The sequence below is a fragment of the Mus musculus genome, chromosome 12 (assembly GCF_000001635.26).
Source record: "Mus musculus strain C57BL/6J chromosome 12, GRCm38.p6 C57BL/6J".
Lineage (NCBI taxonomy): Eukaryota > Metazoa > Chordata > Mammalia > Rodentia > Muridae > Mus > Mus musculus.
This window is the reverse complement of record NC_000078.6, coordinates 100590446-100606513: the sequence shown is the minus strand read 5'-3', so window position 1 is coordinate 100606513 and position 16068 is coordinate 100590446. Positions and strand designations below refer to the sequence as shown.

The 16068-nt window shown below is 38.6% G+C and overlaps 1 protein-coding gene across 5 annotated transcripts in view; it reads left to right on the top strand.

The window, feature by feature from the left end:
- Rps6ka5 (ribosomal protein S6 kinase, polypeptide 5) overlaps window positions 1–16068 on the top strand; it is a 176890-nt gene that overhangs the window by 118815 nt on the left and 42007 nt on the right. For all 5 annotated transcript variants that reach the window (NM_001330702.1, NM_153587.3, XM_006516275.4 and 2 more), the window contains 2 exons: window positions 8541–8624; window positions 10596–10699. In NM_001330702.1, the coding sequence (NP_001317631.1) occupies window positions 8541–8624; window positions 10596–10699 (188 nt within the window). The remainder of the gene's footprint in view (window positions 1–8540; window positions 8625–10595; window positions 10700–16068) is intronic.

Sequence of the window (16068 nt, the reverse complement as noted above, 5' to 3'; positions counted from 1 at the left end):
AGCTAAGTTACAGCCCACTGTCATGGTATTTATGCTTAAAAGGAAAAGGCTAGAAGAGCATGACTAAAGAAGCAAAAGCAACCCCTTGAGCTGACGAGTTATCTGAATGTGTAAGCAGCACTCAGTTGTGTTGAGGATGGGATCTTTGGGCCTTTAGTTATTAGCCCTCCAGATCCTAATTTCTCCATCTATGACACAAGGGCTACCTTAGCTACTTACTGGACTGTCCTAGCAGTGTAACAAGCTCCTCGTGCAAGGATAGTCTGTATGTAAACACTGCCAGTATCCGCTTCTGTCTGTAAGCTATACTATTCAGATTTCAGACTATTGTGAGAAAAGTTAAAATTTATACACAAGAATCTTGTTATTCTTCCTTTGTTTTCTTATTTGCAGAAAGCTTGTATCTTTCTCTAATAAATGTCTAGTTAGTAACGCCATTTCCGGGCTTTGCTTAATGTGGCGTATATCTCGAGATGGCTAGGTGTGTTACTTTCTTTTGCTGTAATCAAGCATTATGACTGGAGGCAACTTATGAAAAAAAAAGAGAGTTGAATTTTGGCTTACAGTTCCTAAAGAATGAGTCTGTCATGGCCAGGAGGTGTGGTAGCAGACAGATGTGGCAGCTGGAACTGGAAGCTCAGGTCACGTCCTGAACTGAAAACATTAGGCAGAAAAAGCACACCAGAAGTAGGGCAAGGTTTTAAAATCTCAGAGCTCGCCTCCAGTGACATAATTCCTCCAGCAAGGCCATTCCTTCTAAAAATCCCCAAACAGCACCACCAACTGGGACCAAATATTAAAATACCAGAGCCTAGGGCAGACGGTCTCTTTGAAACCACAGTACTGGATCAGAGTTGGGATCCACACAAGCATTTTCAAATTGAGAAATAAATACACAGTAACTATGGCAGTTTGTGATTACCTCTACCTCCTGTCTTGATTGATTTGTAGTAACATGTATTCATGATGGATTTTCATATATATATGCTCCTGAAAAGCCTACTAGGTCTCTCTTAAATACTCCTGTCATTCATTTGCCAAAATAAGTGACTCTGGATAATTATTACTTTTTAGGTGAGTGGAGGTATTGGAAGAACACTAGAGTATAAAGTCTGTCCTTCACTTAAAACAGTTACAACTGGGCCAGAAAATTGGCTCAGTGAGAATAGGGACTTGATGCCAAGCCTGACCACCTGAGTTTGATTTATGGGACACACAGGGTGGAAGGAGACAACTGACTCTACACAATTGTCCTCTGACCCCCCACACACATAAATACATAAACATAATAGAAATAGAAAAGATAAACTATAAACTATTCCAATGTTACCATATTTCACTCTAGCCATTTGTGAAGTTTCTGCATGCGCCTCCCCTACCCCAGACATCAGGGCAGACGCTTTGCCCCCTCCACAGAGCAAGCACTAGATGAATCCACAGTTCACTGTTGCTTTTTCTTATGTCATAAATGACTGGCTTAGGTTAACCTTACTCAGGATATTGTTGTCTTTCCCCCTCTTTTTGAGTCGATGTATCTGAGACAACTTTTGAACTGACATTTTCCTAGTAACTTCTAAGTACTGAATACTTAATTTGTTCAAGAAATGTTAAATATTTTTATTTACTTGAGAAATATTTATCTGCTAGTTTTATCTTAATTATCTTTATTGTTTTGGGTTTTATTCTGATGAACTGCTGTTGGATACTGGTGTCCCTGAGAGTAGGCTAATCACACTGCCTTGGAGATCAGGGAAAGCATTTCCACGAGGTGTCCACTAGAGGGCCACTGGCCACAGCAAGAGTGGATGAGGTGCATCTGTCAGTGTAGGACTGTCACATTTACTTTCTGAGAAGCAAACAGAAAGTGTTTAAAACTATGTTGAGTGTCAGGAATAAACCCAGGGAAATTTAACACAATTTACTTTGGGATAATAAGATTGAAAATACATGATTAATGTTTGCATTCTGTAAATTTCTCTGTAAAATACTATTTATCAGATTTTTTTACAGTTTGCATATACTGTTTTTATCATAATCACCCTCCTTCCACAACTCTTTCCAGATCCTCCTTACCTCCCTATCCATCTAACTTCATTCTCATTCTCTCTTTCTCCCTCCCTCCCCCTCCCTCTCCTTCTCTCTGTCTCTGTCTCTCTCTCTGTCTCTGTCTCTGTCTCTCTCTCTCTCTGTCTCCCTGACTCCTAGACCCATGGAGTCCAGTTTGTGTTGGCTGAGTACTCCTGGGCATGGGGCTTGCTCTGAGGTGTGGTCAGTACCAGCTGTCACACCATTAAAGAAATGGACTTTTCTTCTCCTGGCAGCAATTAAATGCAATAGCTCCTAGAGAGTAGAAGGGCCTTCTGCCTGTCTCCCTCCTCTGTGTTTGGGTTTTGTCTGACTTGAACTTTGTCAGATATTATGCAGTCTGCCCAGTTGTATATGAAAAAAAATTACAGTGGCCTTGAAATGATGCACTCCTACCCCTCTGGGTCGTACAAGCTTTTAGGTGTGTGTGTGTGTGTGTGTGTGTGTGTGTGTGTGTGTGTGTGTCAGGATTGGGACAAGGTCTCACTATGTGATCTTGGCTGGACTAGAACTTGCTATGTAGACCAGGTTGACCTTAAATTCATAAGAGATCCTCCTGCCTCCGCCTACAGAGTACTAGAATTAAAGGCAGGTGCCACTATGCTCTTGGCTTTCTTACATTCTTCCTGCTTACCCCCACCACACACATAGATCCTTGAGCCTGGAGAGAGGGGTGTGGTAGGGACATCCCACTTGGGTCCAGCCACCAAACTCTCCTAGTCTCTGCATGCTGATGAGTCGTGGGTGTCTGAGCTAACTGTCCTCTACTGCAGGAAGCTTCAAAGATGAAGGCTGAGGGAGGAGTTCACTGATGGGATAGTAGCAAGTCATTAGGAGTCATTTTGTTGCATTGTCCATTTAGCAGAGTAATAGCAGTACATTTCTGCCTTGTGCATGTCTGTGTGTGTGCATATCCATGGCATGATGTGCGTATGAAAGCCAGAGGGCGAAGGTAATACAACACTGTATAAACTCAGCAATCACACTTTCAACTATGTACATTTTCCATTTTTTCCTGCATACTCAGGACTTAGTGAATCATTGTCTGCCAGTGTTCAGTCAAGGTATGGGAAGCTAATAGTGAGCCAGAGACACAAAAGTTTCCCCTCTAAGCAGGCAGCAGACATGTGTAAGTCATGTACCTAGATAGTGTATCTGTAATTGGTGGCAGGGAATCAGATTCCATAGGAAAGAAATGGAAGGATCAGGACACACTAGGTTACTCTGAAGATGCTTTGCTAAGAAGGGGACATGTGAGACGTGATAGTGGCCACGTGGGTATCTTGTGGGTTGTGTAGAACAAGTGATGGTTAGAGTAGTGGTCTAAGGACATGGAACCATGCAGAATAAGATTATTAGGTCAGAAAGGGCCTTGTAAGTGTTACAGCTTCTCTGTACAGGCCAGTAGCCCCTAGAGAATCTGAGTAGCATGGCCTGAACCGAGCTGTTTTAGAATGTAATTCTGCTTGGCATGGATGGTAACTCAGAGGGGGACAGGAAACAGGTTAAGGAAGCTCTTAGAGTATCAGCAAAGGATGGCATTGCCTGAGCCAACAGTGATGGAGAGGAGTTTCAGAGGTAGGCACATCTGGAGTGTATTTTGACAATAGAACTAATGGAATTTTTTTTTTAAGATTTATTTACTTGTTATATGTAAGTACACTGTAGCTGTTTTCAGACACACCAGAAGAGGGCGTCAGATCTCATTACGGACAGTTGTGAGCCACCACACGGTTGTGGGATTTGAACACAGGACCTTTGGAAGAGCAGTCAGTGCTCTTAACCACTGAGCCATCTCTGAGGCCCTAATGGAAATTTTTATGAGTTAGATATGGGATATGAGAGAGCCTGAAGAATCTAGGGTAGCTGCTAGAGCAACTGACAGGACTGAGTTCAGTTGGGTAAGCTGAAGTTACCTGATCCACAAGACATAAAAGCAGGTGTCTCCTTGCTATTATCAGTCTGGAATTTGGAAGAGAAATATACTATTATCTTGTATTTTTTAAATGTATATTAATGGTGTATCTTGTTATAAGTTGGAGTGTGTGTGCATGCGTGTGTATGTACATATATATGTTTGTGGCTGTGCACGTGTGTATGTGGGTATATGTTCATGTGTGTACATAGAGCCCAGATATTAATGTCAGGTATCTTCCTCTATTGCTCTACATGTTTACACAGAGCCTGTCACTGAACCTCAGCTCATCGAGACTGGCTGGCCATGAAACACAGGAACAGTGTTAATTGTGTACATAACTGCATAATTCTGTGAATTATAGATTCATCTGGATGTTTTATGTAGATAACCATATTAAAGGAATACATTGAAGTTGAAAGATAGCTGAGGTGGTAGAGTGCTCACTGTGTAAGCGTGAGGACCTGAGTCAGTCCCCAGCACACACATTAAAAGCTGAGGATGCAGGCATTATGCTTGTAGTCTCAGTGCTGGGGAGGTACAGACAAGGATCCATGGAGCTCACTGGCCAGACAGCCTAACCTAGTGGGTGAGCTCACTCAGTGATGCCATCACTGAGAGATGGCCTCAAAAATGATGGTAGCCCACACATGATCTGAGTAAGGACACCACCAGTAGATGCTAATGTGGAAGGGGCAAGGCTCACCAGCCCACTTCACACACCACATGATAGCGCTACTATTGACAAGTAGCAATGATTTGTTTCTTTTCTGTTTTCATGCCTTTTAGTTTGTGTATGTTTGGGAATAGCATATATACCACATGTGTGTGTGGTGCCCAAGAGTCCGTTCCCTTGGAACAAGAGTTACAGATGGCTGTGAGCCATCATGTGGGTGCTGGCATCAAACCCAAGAACTGTAAAAGAGCAGCAAGTGCTATTAACCTTCAGCTCATCTCTTCAGGCCCAGTATTTATGTTTTTAATAGGTAAACTTTATTATTAGTCTCTGCAGGCTTGTTTTTCTATGACAAAGCATCTTCCAGTTCCTAGAACACTCTACTTTTCTTGATTTTTTTCATTAGCTTTATATATTAATATCTGTTAGAAATGTTAGAAATTTGCTGAGCTGTGGTGGTACACGCCTTTAATCCCAGCACTTGGGAGGCAGGGGCAGGTGGATCTCTGTGATTTCAAGGCCAGCCTGCTCTACAGAGTGAGCTCCAGGACAGCCAGGGCCACACAGAGAAACCCTGAGGAAAGAAAGAGAGAGGGAATGAGGGAGAGATAAAGAAAGAAAAAGAAAAAAAGAAAGAAAGAAAGAAAGAAAGAAAGAAAGAAAGAAAGAAAGAAAGAAAGAAAGAAAGAAAGAAAGAAAGAAAGAAAGAAAGAAAGAGGGGAGGGGAGGGGAGGAGAGGAGAGGAGAGGAGAGGAGAGGAGAGGAGAGGAGAGGAGAGGAGAGGAGAGGAGAGGAGAGGAGAGGAGAGGAGAGGAGAGGAGAGGAGAGAGGAGAGTGAGAAAAGAGAAGAGAGAGAAGGGTTGATTTAAGTTGATGAATAGTTTTGCACACTTCTGCTTTGGTGAATATTTGATGAGTGCATTTCCACAGCTAGCATGGCCCATGTGTTTTGTTTTCTACTTTCATAACAGGTAGCTCACAGACTTATATAAGCACATAGGTATATTTAGACTTTAATTTTGAATCATTTTTGGTAAGTTGCTATAATTTTATATAAAATACTACATTATGTCTAAAATTCTTGGCTTTCATTTGTTCATAAAATTTCCTTATTGTTTTAATATTTGTTATACCTCCTGTAGTGTTTTCTTTTCAGTCACCACTGTTTACAATTTATAATGGTCCTGATCGTCTTGGTATTTGTTTGTCCTCTCGTAGTCTTGTATAAGACGTGCTCCACTCAGCCCACAGGGTTTCCCAGTTCTTTCATTAGTTCCTCTCTTCCTTTATTCTCTGTAAGTTACTTTGGTGTTTTTTTTTTCCCAAAGCTTAGAATTTTATAGTTATCTCACTACTAATTGACTTTTAAAAATAATAAAATAAGAACTTCTAGGAACAGCCTTTAGCTATCTCTCAAGTTCTGGTAATCTCTTATTTTTTCTAATTAGGTATTTTCTTCATTTACATTTCCAATGTTATCCCAAAAGTCCCCCATATCCTCCTCCCCAATCTCTTATTTTTACTGTTTTAAAACTCATTGTCATTTTGTCTCTGAGTGATGTGTGCATTATTTAGAAGTTGATTTTAAGACAATAAAGAATGAGATTTATAGTTGTTGTGTCAGATAAAATAGTACATGACTTAGACTATAGTGTAGCCTCTCTTGGGGATGAGCCTCCTTGTTTTTCCAATGCAGAGTGGCCAGCCCTGAAACCATACATACATAAACAGCAAAGACAGGCTCCGCAGATTGTATTTATTTATATTTGTACATACATACATACATACATACATACATACATACATACATACATACATACCAATAACAGCAAAAGAAAAGGTAGCTGTCAGCTTGAGAGTGGGGTTTGAATAGGTAGCTGGAAGGGGCTGGAAGGAAGAAAAAGAGAAGGAAAAGTTCTATTTACAGCAAAAAGATTTGAAAAGTAAACCGTTACTGCTAGTGACCGTCACATCTTTCTGGCACTAACCAGTACGTATACTTCATATACTCTTAAAGTCACAGTTACAGATAGTGTTTTAGAGAAGAAAATCCAGATTTTTAAGACTTTTAATTTGAAGTTTGTCTGCATCTATTCATTGTGTATGCATGTATGGACACATATGCCACAATGCACATGTAGAGATGAGAGGACAACTTAAAGGAATCTAAGTATTAAACTCCCTTGTTTACTAAGCCATCTTACCTGCTCTAGTTTGGACTTTTTATCAAATTAAACAGAGAAACCCTGTCTCGAAAAACAAAACAAAAAACAGAAAAAAAATGATTTTTATTGTGTCACACTGAGAAGGAAATCAGCATAATTTTAAATATGTGAAGCAGAGCCACCTATAAGAGGAAATGAAAGTTTTACTAAATTTTCCTACAAGGTTAGTTTTCTAAACAAAAATTAAGAGAAGCAATACCTTTAAATTCATCATAATTTTTGAGTTTCTAAAACTTGACTTAGCATTTGATGTTTTAGAAATGTCTTGATGGCATCTTTAAAAGTAATATCAAATGAAGCTGAAGAGATATGTCTTGCTTGCTGCTCTTGTATAGGAACTGGGTTGGATGCTCAGTACCTACATGGTGGCTCAAAATCTTCTGGAATTCCAGTTCCAGGAGATCCAGGGTCCTCATCTGGCTTCCTCAGGCCATAGGCAAAGACTCATACACAAAAAATAAAAACTAATTTTTAAAAATATGAATAGTAATAAATAACTTTGATTCATTTATTTTTTATATATTGCTGGAGGTTGGCTCTGCAGTGTTTTTGCTTTGTGTTCAAAGAGATATGGCATACTAAGTGCTATATTAACATAAAAACAATTTAGTTTTAAGGATTTTTTTAGAAATACATTTTGATGTGTTTTTAATAATCTGATGAATACGCCCTGAAACACATTTTCCCATGTAATAAACTGTTTAAAAGCATTGTCTTTTGTATATAAACTTAGGTGAATTAATTTTACTTAATTCTAATCCTTTTGGTAGTTGTTTCTGTAATATCGGTTGGTCATGAGATGATGAAGCAGAGAGATGTGGCATATGTTACATGACTTACATTGGCTATTTAATGCATAGTTCTGCAAGCTAGCAACAATTCCCTACTCTCCCATACCTGGGTTACTACTGTTAGTTCCCTGGGGAAATAATATTTCAGTGTCCATAGACTGTAAAGGGAACAAAGTCAATCATTATATTAATGTTATTCTTATGGATATGTGTCTTATGATTCACAGTTTTAGTTCATAGTGCTTAAAAGCACTGTTTCTGTGGGGGTTTTTTAACCTTGAACCAATAAATCAGGGGATTCTGTTAGGTCTGTGTCACAGCTTCAGTAGTAGTCATTCTTCATGGTTCCGCTGGGACATAAGAAGAGAGTGCTGACTTGGCTTGGGACTGACGGAGGGATAAAGTATAAATCAGAGATCTTTCCCCATGAAAGTTTTGTAAAAACAGTTTTATAGCCCTGGCTGGCCTAGAACTCACTAGGTAGACCAGGCTGGCCCAAACTCAAGTATTCCACCTGCCTCTGCCTCCTGAGTACTGAGATTAAAAGTGTTCATATACCACCACACTTGGCATTTATGAAACATTTTTATGCCACCAAAGTTCAAAGGACAACAAAGAAGCAGTAATAAATGGGTTAATGTGGGAGAGGGTTGATGGATGCTAGCCATCAGTGTTTCAGGCAAAATGTTTACCCAGTGCCCTCCATAGCAGGCAGAGCCTGTTCTGTCCTGATAGAGGTCTGTCGGGCAGACAGCACCACTGCGACTGTTGCTGTAACTCAAGCACTGACGTACATTGCTTGTCACACTAGCTTGAAATCACACCCCCTTTCTGTTTGTTTGTTCAAGACTGAAAGAGCATATTCTTTTTGTGGAACTATTGAATACATGGCTCCAGATATTGTCAGAGGGGGTGATTCGGGACACGACAAGGTAGGTTCTGCTTTTGATCCTTCTTTGTGTATTTCTAGAAATTGTTCAGTAAGAGTGATTCCTCATTAATAATTTTCTGTATAAACTCTTAATCAGGGCCATATTTCTGATTTGTTTCTCCATTCTGTGTGCTTGAACACACTATGAGTTTTAACATTTTGTATGAAAAAACACAAAATTTAAGACAATTTAGGTTTTCCTTTTAAGGTTTTATTGATGAAGGCTTTTGTAGAGTGACATTTTTGTTAAGGTTGGGACCTTGAGTTATTCTTCAAACAATTATTTACAAATAAATAAATAAATAAAATTTATTTCTATTGGAAGAGCTTAAATAAAGCACCAAATGTGACTCCATTTAAAAATAATTTCTGTTGTATGAGGCTCATTTGAACCAAGCATAACATAGAAGTACAACTGAATACCTATGTATGTGGCTCCTCTGCGTCGTGGGGAGAGATTTTGAACAAAGTTTTATTGTCACGGCTAAGTTCTTCAGGAAAGCTATAGGGAAAGATGGAGGCTGTGCTTGCCACCTTTGGTTAATAAACCCTAGTTAGATGTTGACAGGCCACTGAACAAGAAAACCACTCATTTTATTCCCAGTTTGCCTTTAGCGTCACAAAGATATTGATACCTTTGTTGATGACTCTCTTAACAGAAATAGCATTTTTTATAACCTGGAAAGGAAAATTCTACACTCATAATAGTCTGTTTTCCTAACCCTCAAAGCTCCATTTCTTTTTCCTTATCCTCTTTCTTGTGTATGTGCCCATGAAGAGAGAAGAAAGAAGCCGTCAGTTCTAAGTTGTTATAAAACCTAGCTCATTTTTCCATCGTGTATTAAAGGCTAATAATTTCCCATCACTTTTGATTTATTAATCCCATTCCCAAGTGAATCTGGCTGGTTTGTCCTTACTGTTTCTCTCTCCTTCATCCCCCTTCAGTACACCACATATACAGTCTCGGTGTCTGTGGTGAGGGCTTGGTCTTGTCGTTATGAGCAGTCCTCCAAGCACATTCTCCAAGTTGCAGTGGCGATGGTTACTGACCCATGGCTAGCACCTGGTCTCAGATGTGCACTAGCCAAGCAGCAGGGCTTCATGCCCTGAGCAGGACAGTCTGAGAGCACCGACTCAACTGGCATTGAAACGCCTTCTAGGAATTCGGGAATTAAAATGCTGCTTTAGTTTGCTTCATGGTATAATTTAAAGCTATTGTGCAGCTTAATGTGAATTTATAACTTAGATTTTGAAATTTTTCTACTAAAGCTTAAAGGAACTGAGGCTGGATAGATAGCTTAGCAGTTAAGAGCTTAGTGGAACTAATTTTCAACTAAGAAAACTTTGTATTATACCTAGAATTTCTGCATGATTAAGATCCATGTTATAATGAGCCAAAAAATATTCTCTTGAATATTTATTGTTCAGATAATTTGTAAATGGTTTTCTAGTTTAGAGTACACTTTATTTTTTTTTATTATTTTAAATCTCCCCATAGGTGGGAATACTTAGGTATATTCTGTAAGAGAATTGACTTGTAGGGGGGTGTTTAAAAATAACACCCTTGTGTAAGATTCATATATTTTTGCCTTTGAGTTTAAGGAACTCCATCTGGTTCTTTGGGCATGAATACTTTATAAAATGTGGTTGATATTTTTTCCCACAGATCCTAAGTCCAATGTTCCACCTATCTTAACTTTTAGAAAAACATTTTTAAGTTAAAGTGTTTTAAATTAACAATGGTAAAACTGACTGATTTAGGAAATTGTTACAGCACTTTCTGATCTAGGAATATGTAGGCATTTGTCCTCTAAATATCTCTTATATGTAGTAATTTAGTACCCTTGCACAGAAAACTAAGAAAACTGGTTTTTGTAAAATATTTTTAAGTATATACCTTTATTTTGGTCCTTTTTTGTAATGTATATTTTAGTTGCTAATTCTACAAAATGAACTTGTTATTGTTTTATAGGCAGTTGACTGGTGGAGCTTAGGTGTTCTAATGTATGAGCTACTAACTGGAGCATCTCCTTTCACTGTCGATGGAGAAAAAAATTCCCAGGCTGAGATATCTAGGTAAGACTTAAACAAATACCATCAAAGTAACCTCCTGCAGGCTTCCAGAGTATTACCCCCTCTGTTCGTTCATAACACACATAATAACATAATATCACAGTGCAGTGTTATGTTTTTGTCCTATTTTTACTTGAATTTTCTAACATTGAGAACAGATTTGACAGAAGTAAATATTGAGTCCACTTCAATGAACATGACATAACAGGGATCAATTTGCCTTCTTGCCTGAAACATTTTTAACAATGGAAAAAAATGTGAAACAGCAGTTTTGAGGACATTGAACATCTGACAATGGAGGGCAAAGGTTTCAAAGATACAGAAAATAAACAAGGAATGCCTAAGATTGTCCCACATGACTGCCATAAGAGCGCCCAGGATGAATCATAGGGAAGGACAAACCCGTGAGCCATTGAAGAAATGGAACTGATGGTCTAAGGAGACCTGGACAGCTAGGTTGCTGACTGGATGGAGTGCCTGAGTCCAGAGATTTGCAGACGTAGTGTTATATGGAAAATGCACACCATAAAATGCTTATTATTTTATAGTTGTTTATATCATAGTTACTTTTCTTCAAATTGATCTACATATTCAGTACAATTACAGTTTCTACTGGCTTGCTTTGTTTGTTTGTTTTCGTAGAAACAATCTGACCTAAATTGACAATCTGATCTAAAATTTAGGTAGAGATGAAGAAGACCTGTACTAGTCAGATTATCTATGAAGAAGAACAAAACTGATTTCAAGACTTAGCCTAAGCTGTAATGATTACACACTTCAGGTTTTGGTATCAGGACAGACAGATGACTACTGGAAATGATTTGTGTGCGTGCAGTCCCAGTACATGGAAGGTATAAACAAGAGGACTGCTATCAGTTCAAGGCTAGCCTGCCTTGTCAATGTCACGAATGTAGAGCAGCCCCACCTATCTATCCAGCGTGACCTGTTCTCTAAAAAGAAAAAAAAAAAAAGGAGAGAGGGTGGAAGGAAGGATAAGAAAAGAAGATAAACTAAACAGCATAGAGAGCCCAGAAATAGCACAGGCAACAGACTTTTGACAAAGTGTCAGTTACCTGTCACTTGGGAGGAGCTTTTCAATAAGTGATGCTAGAGTCACTGGCTGCTCCGGTGGGAAAACATGAACTTCAATAAATGCTTAGTACTAAATAGAAAAAAAATGCACTCAAGAGAAACAGTAGGCCTAAATGTAAACGCTATAACTATAAAATGTTTTTTTTTTTTTTAATCTGTAGGACTGGGAGATGCCTCAAGTCTAGTGACTCCCCAAACCCATATAAAGGTGAAAGAGAATGTCATGAGGTCCTCTCTGACCTATGTGTTGTGACACTTGCATCCCCCTCCTCGAAATTAATTAATTTTCTAAAATTCCCTGTGGCCTTGCATCAGCTAAAAATTTCTTAAGTAGAAGTCAATAAAAGAACGTGTTTATAAACTAGACTGTTTCAAGATTACATATCTCTGTTCTTTAAAGCATTAAGACAGTAAAAGTGACAAGTCATTGTAATAAAAATTTTAAATCATATATCTGATAAAGGTCTGATACAAGAAATACATAGAAACGTAGGGAACAACCAATCCCATTATACAATAGGCAAAAATGCTGAACAGACATTCCAGCAAAGATCATCAGTGAATAGCAAACAAACATGTAAGAAGATGAGTAATGCCATTGGTCTTTAGGGGGAAAACGGATTGCAATCACAGAAAATGCTACCATGTACTTGCTCAGTTGACTATGAGTAAAGGCAGTGGCCATGCTAATTGCTAGTAAGAATATGGAGGAGATTGGGCAGTGGTATCACACACCTTTAATCCCACACTTGGGAGGCAGAGCAGGTGGATCTCTGAGGTCAAGGCCAGCCTGGTCTACAGAGTGAGTTCTAGGATAGCCAGGAATTCAGAGAAACCCTGTCTTGAGAAACCAGAATCAAAATCACCCCCCACAATAAAAGAATATGTAGGAAATGTAAGGGAATGTGCGCAAGGGGAACATACAGTTCAGTGTAAGTAGTACCATGTTAAAAAGGGCCAGTTTCTTTAAAACTCAAAACATTATCTAATATATGACATCCATTCTAGCACTCAGTGTTTATGAGGGAGAACAAACATGCTTACAAAACCTCCTACAGCAAGTGATCCCAAATTGGACACGTATCTGTCAACAGCAGTTAAACAAATTATGCTGTATCCATGCAAATGAAGAGCTACCTAGTGGTAAAAGTGTACACTGCATTAATACATACAGAAAGTTGGATAAATCTCAAAATAATTGTAGTAAAAGAAGCCAGACAATATAGAGCATTTACTGTGTGATTCCAGTTCTGGAGAGTGTCAGCAACAGGAAGCAAATGGTGGTTAGTGTGAGACTGGCAAGGGAGAAGAGAAGGAAGAAACTTCAAAGGAGCATGAGAAACTTTGGGTGGTGATGCGTTTCTTCATTATCTTGAGTGTGGTGCCAGTATTACACTTACATACACAAGGCAGACCTCATCCACTTTGTGTGAATTCGTTGGCCATGTGTTGTACATCAATGAAGTAAAATAGTAAGGTGTACCATTTCCAGGACCAGACTCAGAAGTAAATAACTTCAATATTTCAGCCTACTTAGTACCTAACTTAAATGAGCAGAAACATTTTTAAAATCAGCTAAAATTATATCTGTTACAAAAAAAATTCTAAACACTATCTTTAAATTGTAATTTTAAATGAAGTTTTAGCTTGAAAATTCTCCAGGTGGAGCGTGGTGATTCGCATCTATAATCCAGCTGTGTGGTGATTCGCATCTATAATCCAGCTGTTTTTGAAGCTGAGTCACAAGAGTTACAGATTTGAAGACAGCCTAGACAGAATTGTGACACTCCCATCTAAAAGAAAGTAATACATTTTGGGAAAAATGTCTCATGGTTATAGGGGATCTTGGCCATCACCGTGAGAACTTGGGTCATGGTTTCCTCCCACTCTTGCTTTGCCTGCCTGTAGAGAGAAGTACAGTGGTTGTGATATCAGAGACTTTTTAAGTGGCATTCACATTGAAATTGATTTTGTTTTTCCTTTACATCAACCATTTCTTCTCCTGAATCAAAATCTATCTGAAATCTTTAAACTAGAACAAATAGATTTTCAAGAACCAAAATACTCTCTGATTGTACCACTGAATCATGTCACTGAGATAGGTGTATGATCTCATCTCTGAATGGCTTAATTGCTGAAGGCCTTTTTGTTTTCATTGACTTCTTATAGTCCCTAATTTTTAAGACAGGGTCTCACTGTGTAGCCTGGGCTAGTTTGCAGTTTATGTAGACCAGGTTTGCCTCCAATTCATAGAGATCCACCTGCCTCTGCCTATCAAGTGCTGGGATTAAAGATATATGCCACCATACCCTGCCTCTGTCACTTAATATTTTTTATTTTCAAGATCTTAGCCTACTAAGGACCAATTCATCCTGTACTTTTTATTTGAGATGCTTCAAAATAATGTATTATCCATGTTATTTGCTTGCTATTGTTATCTACGGATAGTCTAAAATGTTGAATAAAAGTGTTAGTATATAAAATTTCAAAAGATAGTAAGGAGTCCAGCTTTCTTCTTCCAGTTAGACTCTTCCTGGATGTGGGTCCAATCCCTTACTTGCCCCATGCTGTCCATGAAAGGATTGCTAGGTCAACGTTTTCATGGATGCTGTGTACCATATTGAGTTGGTTTAATTGTGTTTGGTCCCACCACCTCCCTCCAAAAAGGGCCAAAATTATCTTTCTTTTCACTTCTGACCTTGTGCTCTCAAGAATATAGAAGAATTCTGCTTATTCTTTCTAGACGTTGAAGCAGGCAAGTGTAGGGATAGTTTAGTAACCTGGGATATTATGTGGTTTAGGCTATGCACACATTCCTCTTCTAATAATGCACTTAACAGCCTGAGACCCTTATCTGTACTAAGATACATAGTCCTCTCTGAACAGTCCCACTTGACTGTTAAACTCAGTTTCTCTTCAGATGTAGTCCCAACAGACACAAGGACCAGTTCATCCATTAGTTTTGCTCAATAAAGCAAAACTCAGATGAATTTTTAGATATAATCTGCTATTTACCATTTTATGCCTATGCATAATTGGGTATGCATTTGATTAAAATTAGATACTTAATGGCAAAGGACATATAGAGTAGTGTTATTTACATGATCTACTCTATCAGCAAAAATAGAGAATCTGTGGCACTATACCCCTTAGTAACTGTACTTCTTCTCTTGGCCCCATCAAAGGAAGCCCATACAGTAACCAAGGCCCCTGAGTGTCACTGTTGAGGCCTGCTGCACCCCTGTGCTGCATTTCTGTGCTCTGTTCTGACCTGTTCTGTGTAGCTTGGCTTTGAATAAAATTTCCTTGCTGCCTCTGCAATCTGTTTGAGTTTTTATTTCAAGTCTTTGATTAGAGTCTGAGAATCGGGAATCACCTGGCTCAGACTCCCGATCACTGGTAACATTATTACTGCAGATATTTGAAGAGAGTTTTATGTAGGACAGACCTTTTCAGTTCTGTTGACTGTCCCTAAGAAATTATTTCAGATCCCTCACACCATGTTAGACAGCCAACTTGTCGATTTAGACTTGCGTGGTTGCTGTTTAGCTTTTGTGTACCCGTTCCTTATCTTTAGCCATATATGTATCATGGGTACACATCTTTCTCATGTGTCTTCCCACTAACTCTGTCTGTGTGGAACTTTGCCTTTTAGAGCATGTGTAACTTCTGAACAGGAAGATACTGCTCCATCAAGAGAGTCGTTCTTCCTCCTCCTACAGAATGGGGTCATGAAAACCATGATAAATGAGTATCTTTTCACCTGAAAATCAAGGTGTAAATGTTTATCTTCCAAAATCATCTCTTGACAACTGTTTCTATTTTTCTCTGCCTTTGAAGTGATATAATACATTTGCCATGAAGTGTTTATTTGGTGTTTCATTTTTTCTCAGGAAAGTATGCTATATTAGTGTTTCATTACATTTTTATACGTATAGTTGCATTTAAGTCTAGATCTAAGTGTTATCAAAAGTCTAAGCAGCCCTCACTATCCATAGGTTCCACATCCTTGGACCAACCATAAATCAAAATATTGGAATAAAATGCATCTCAGGAAATTAAAAATGTAGAACTTGAATATAATGCACACAAAGCACTGTGCTAACCCTATATGAATATAGTGATATATAGACCCTGGTTTACCCTTTTGCCTTTCACAGGCCCTCAGTCTCTAGTTCACATTGCTTGAGCATTGCCCAATTCAAGTCTCACTCATAAATGTATAATTAGATCTATAATTGATACATCAGTATTGAACAAGTTCAGATTTTTTTATAGTT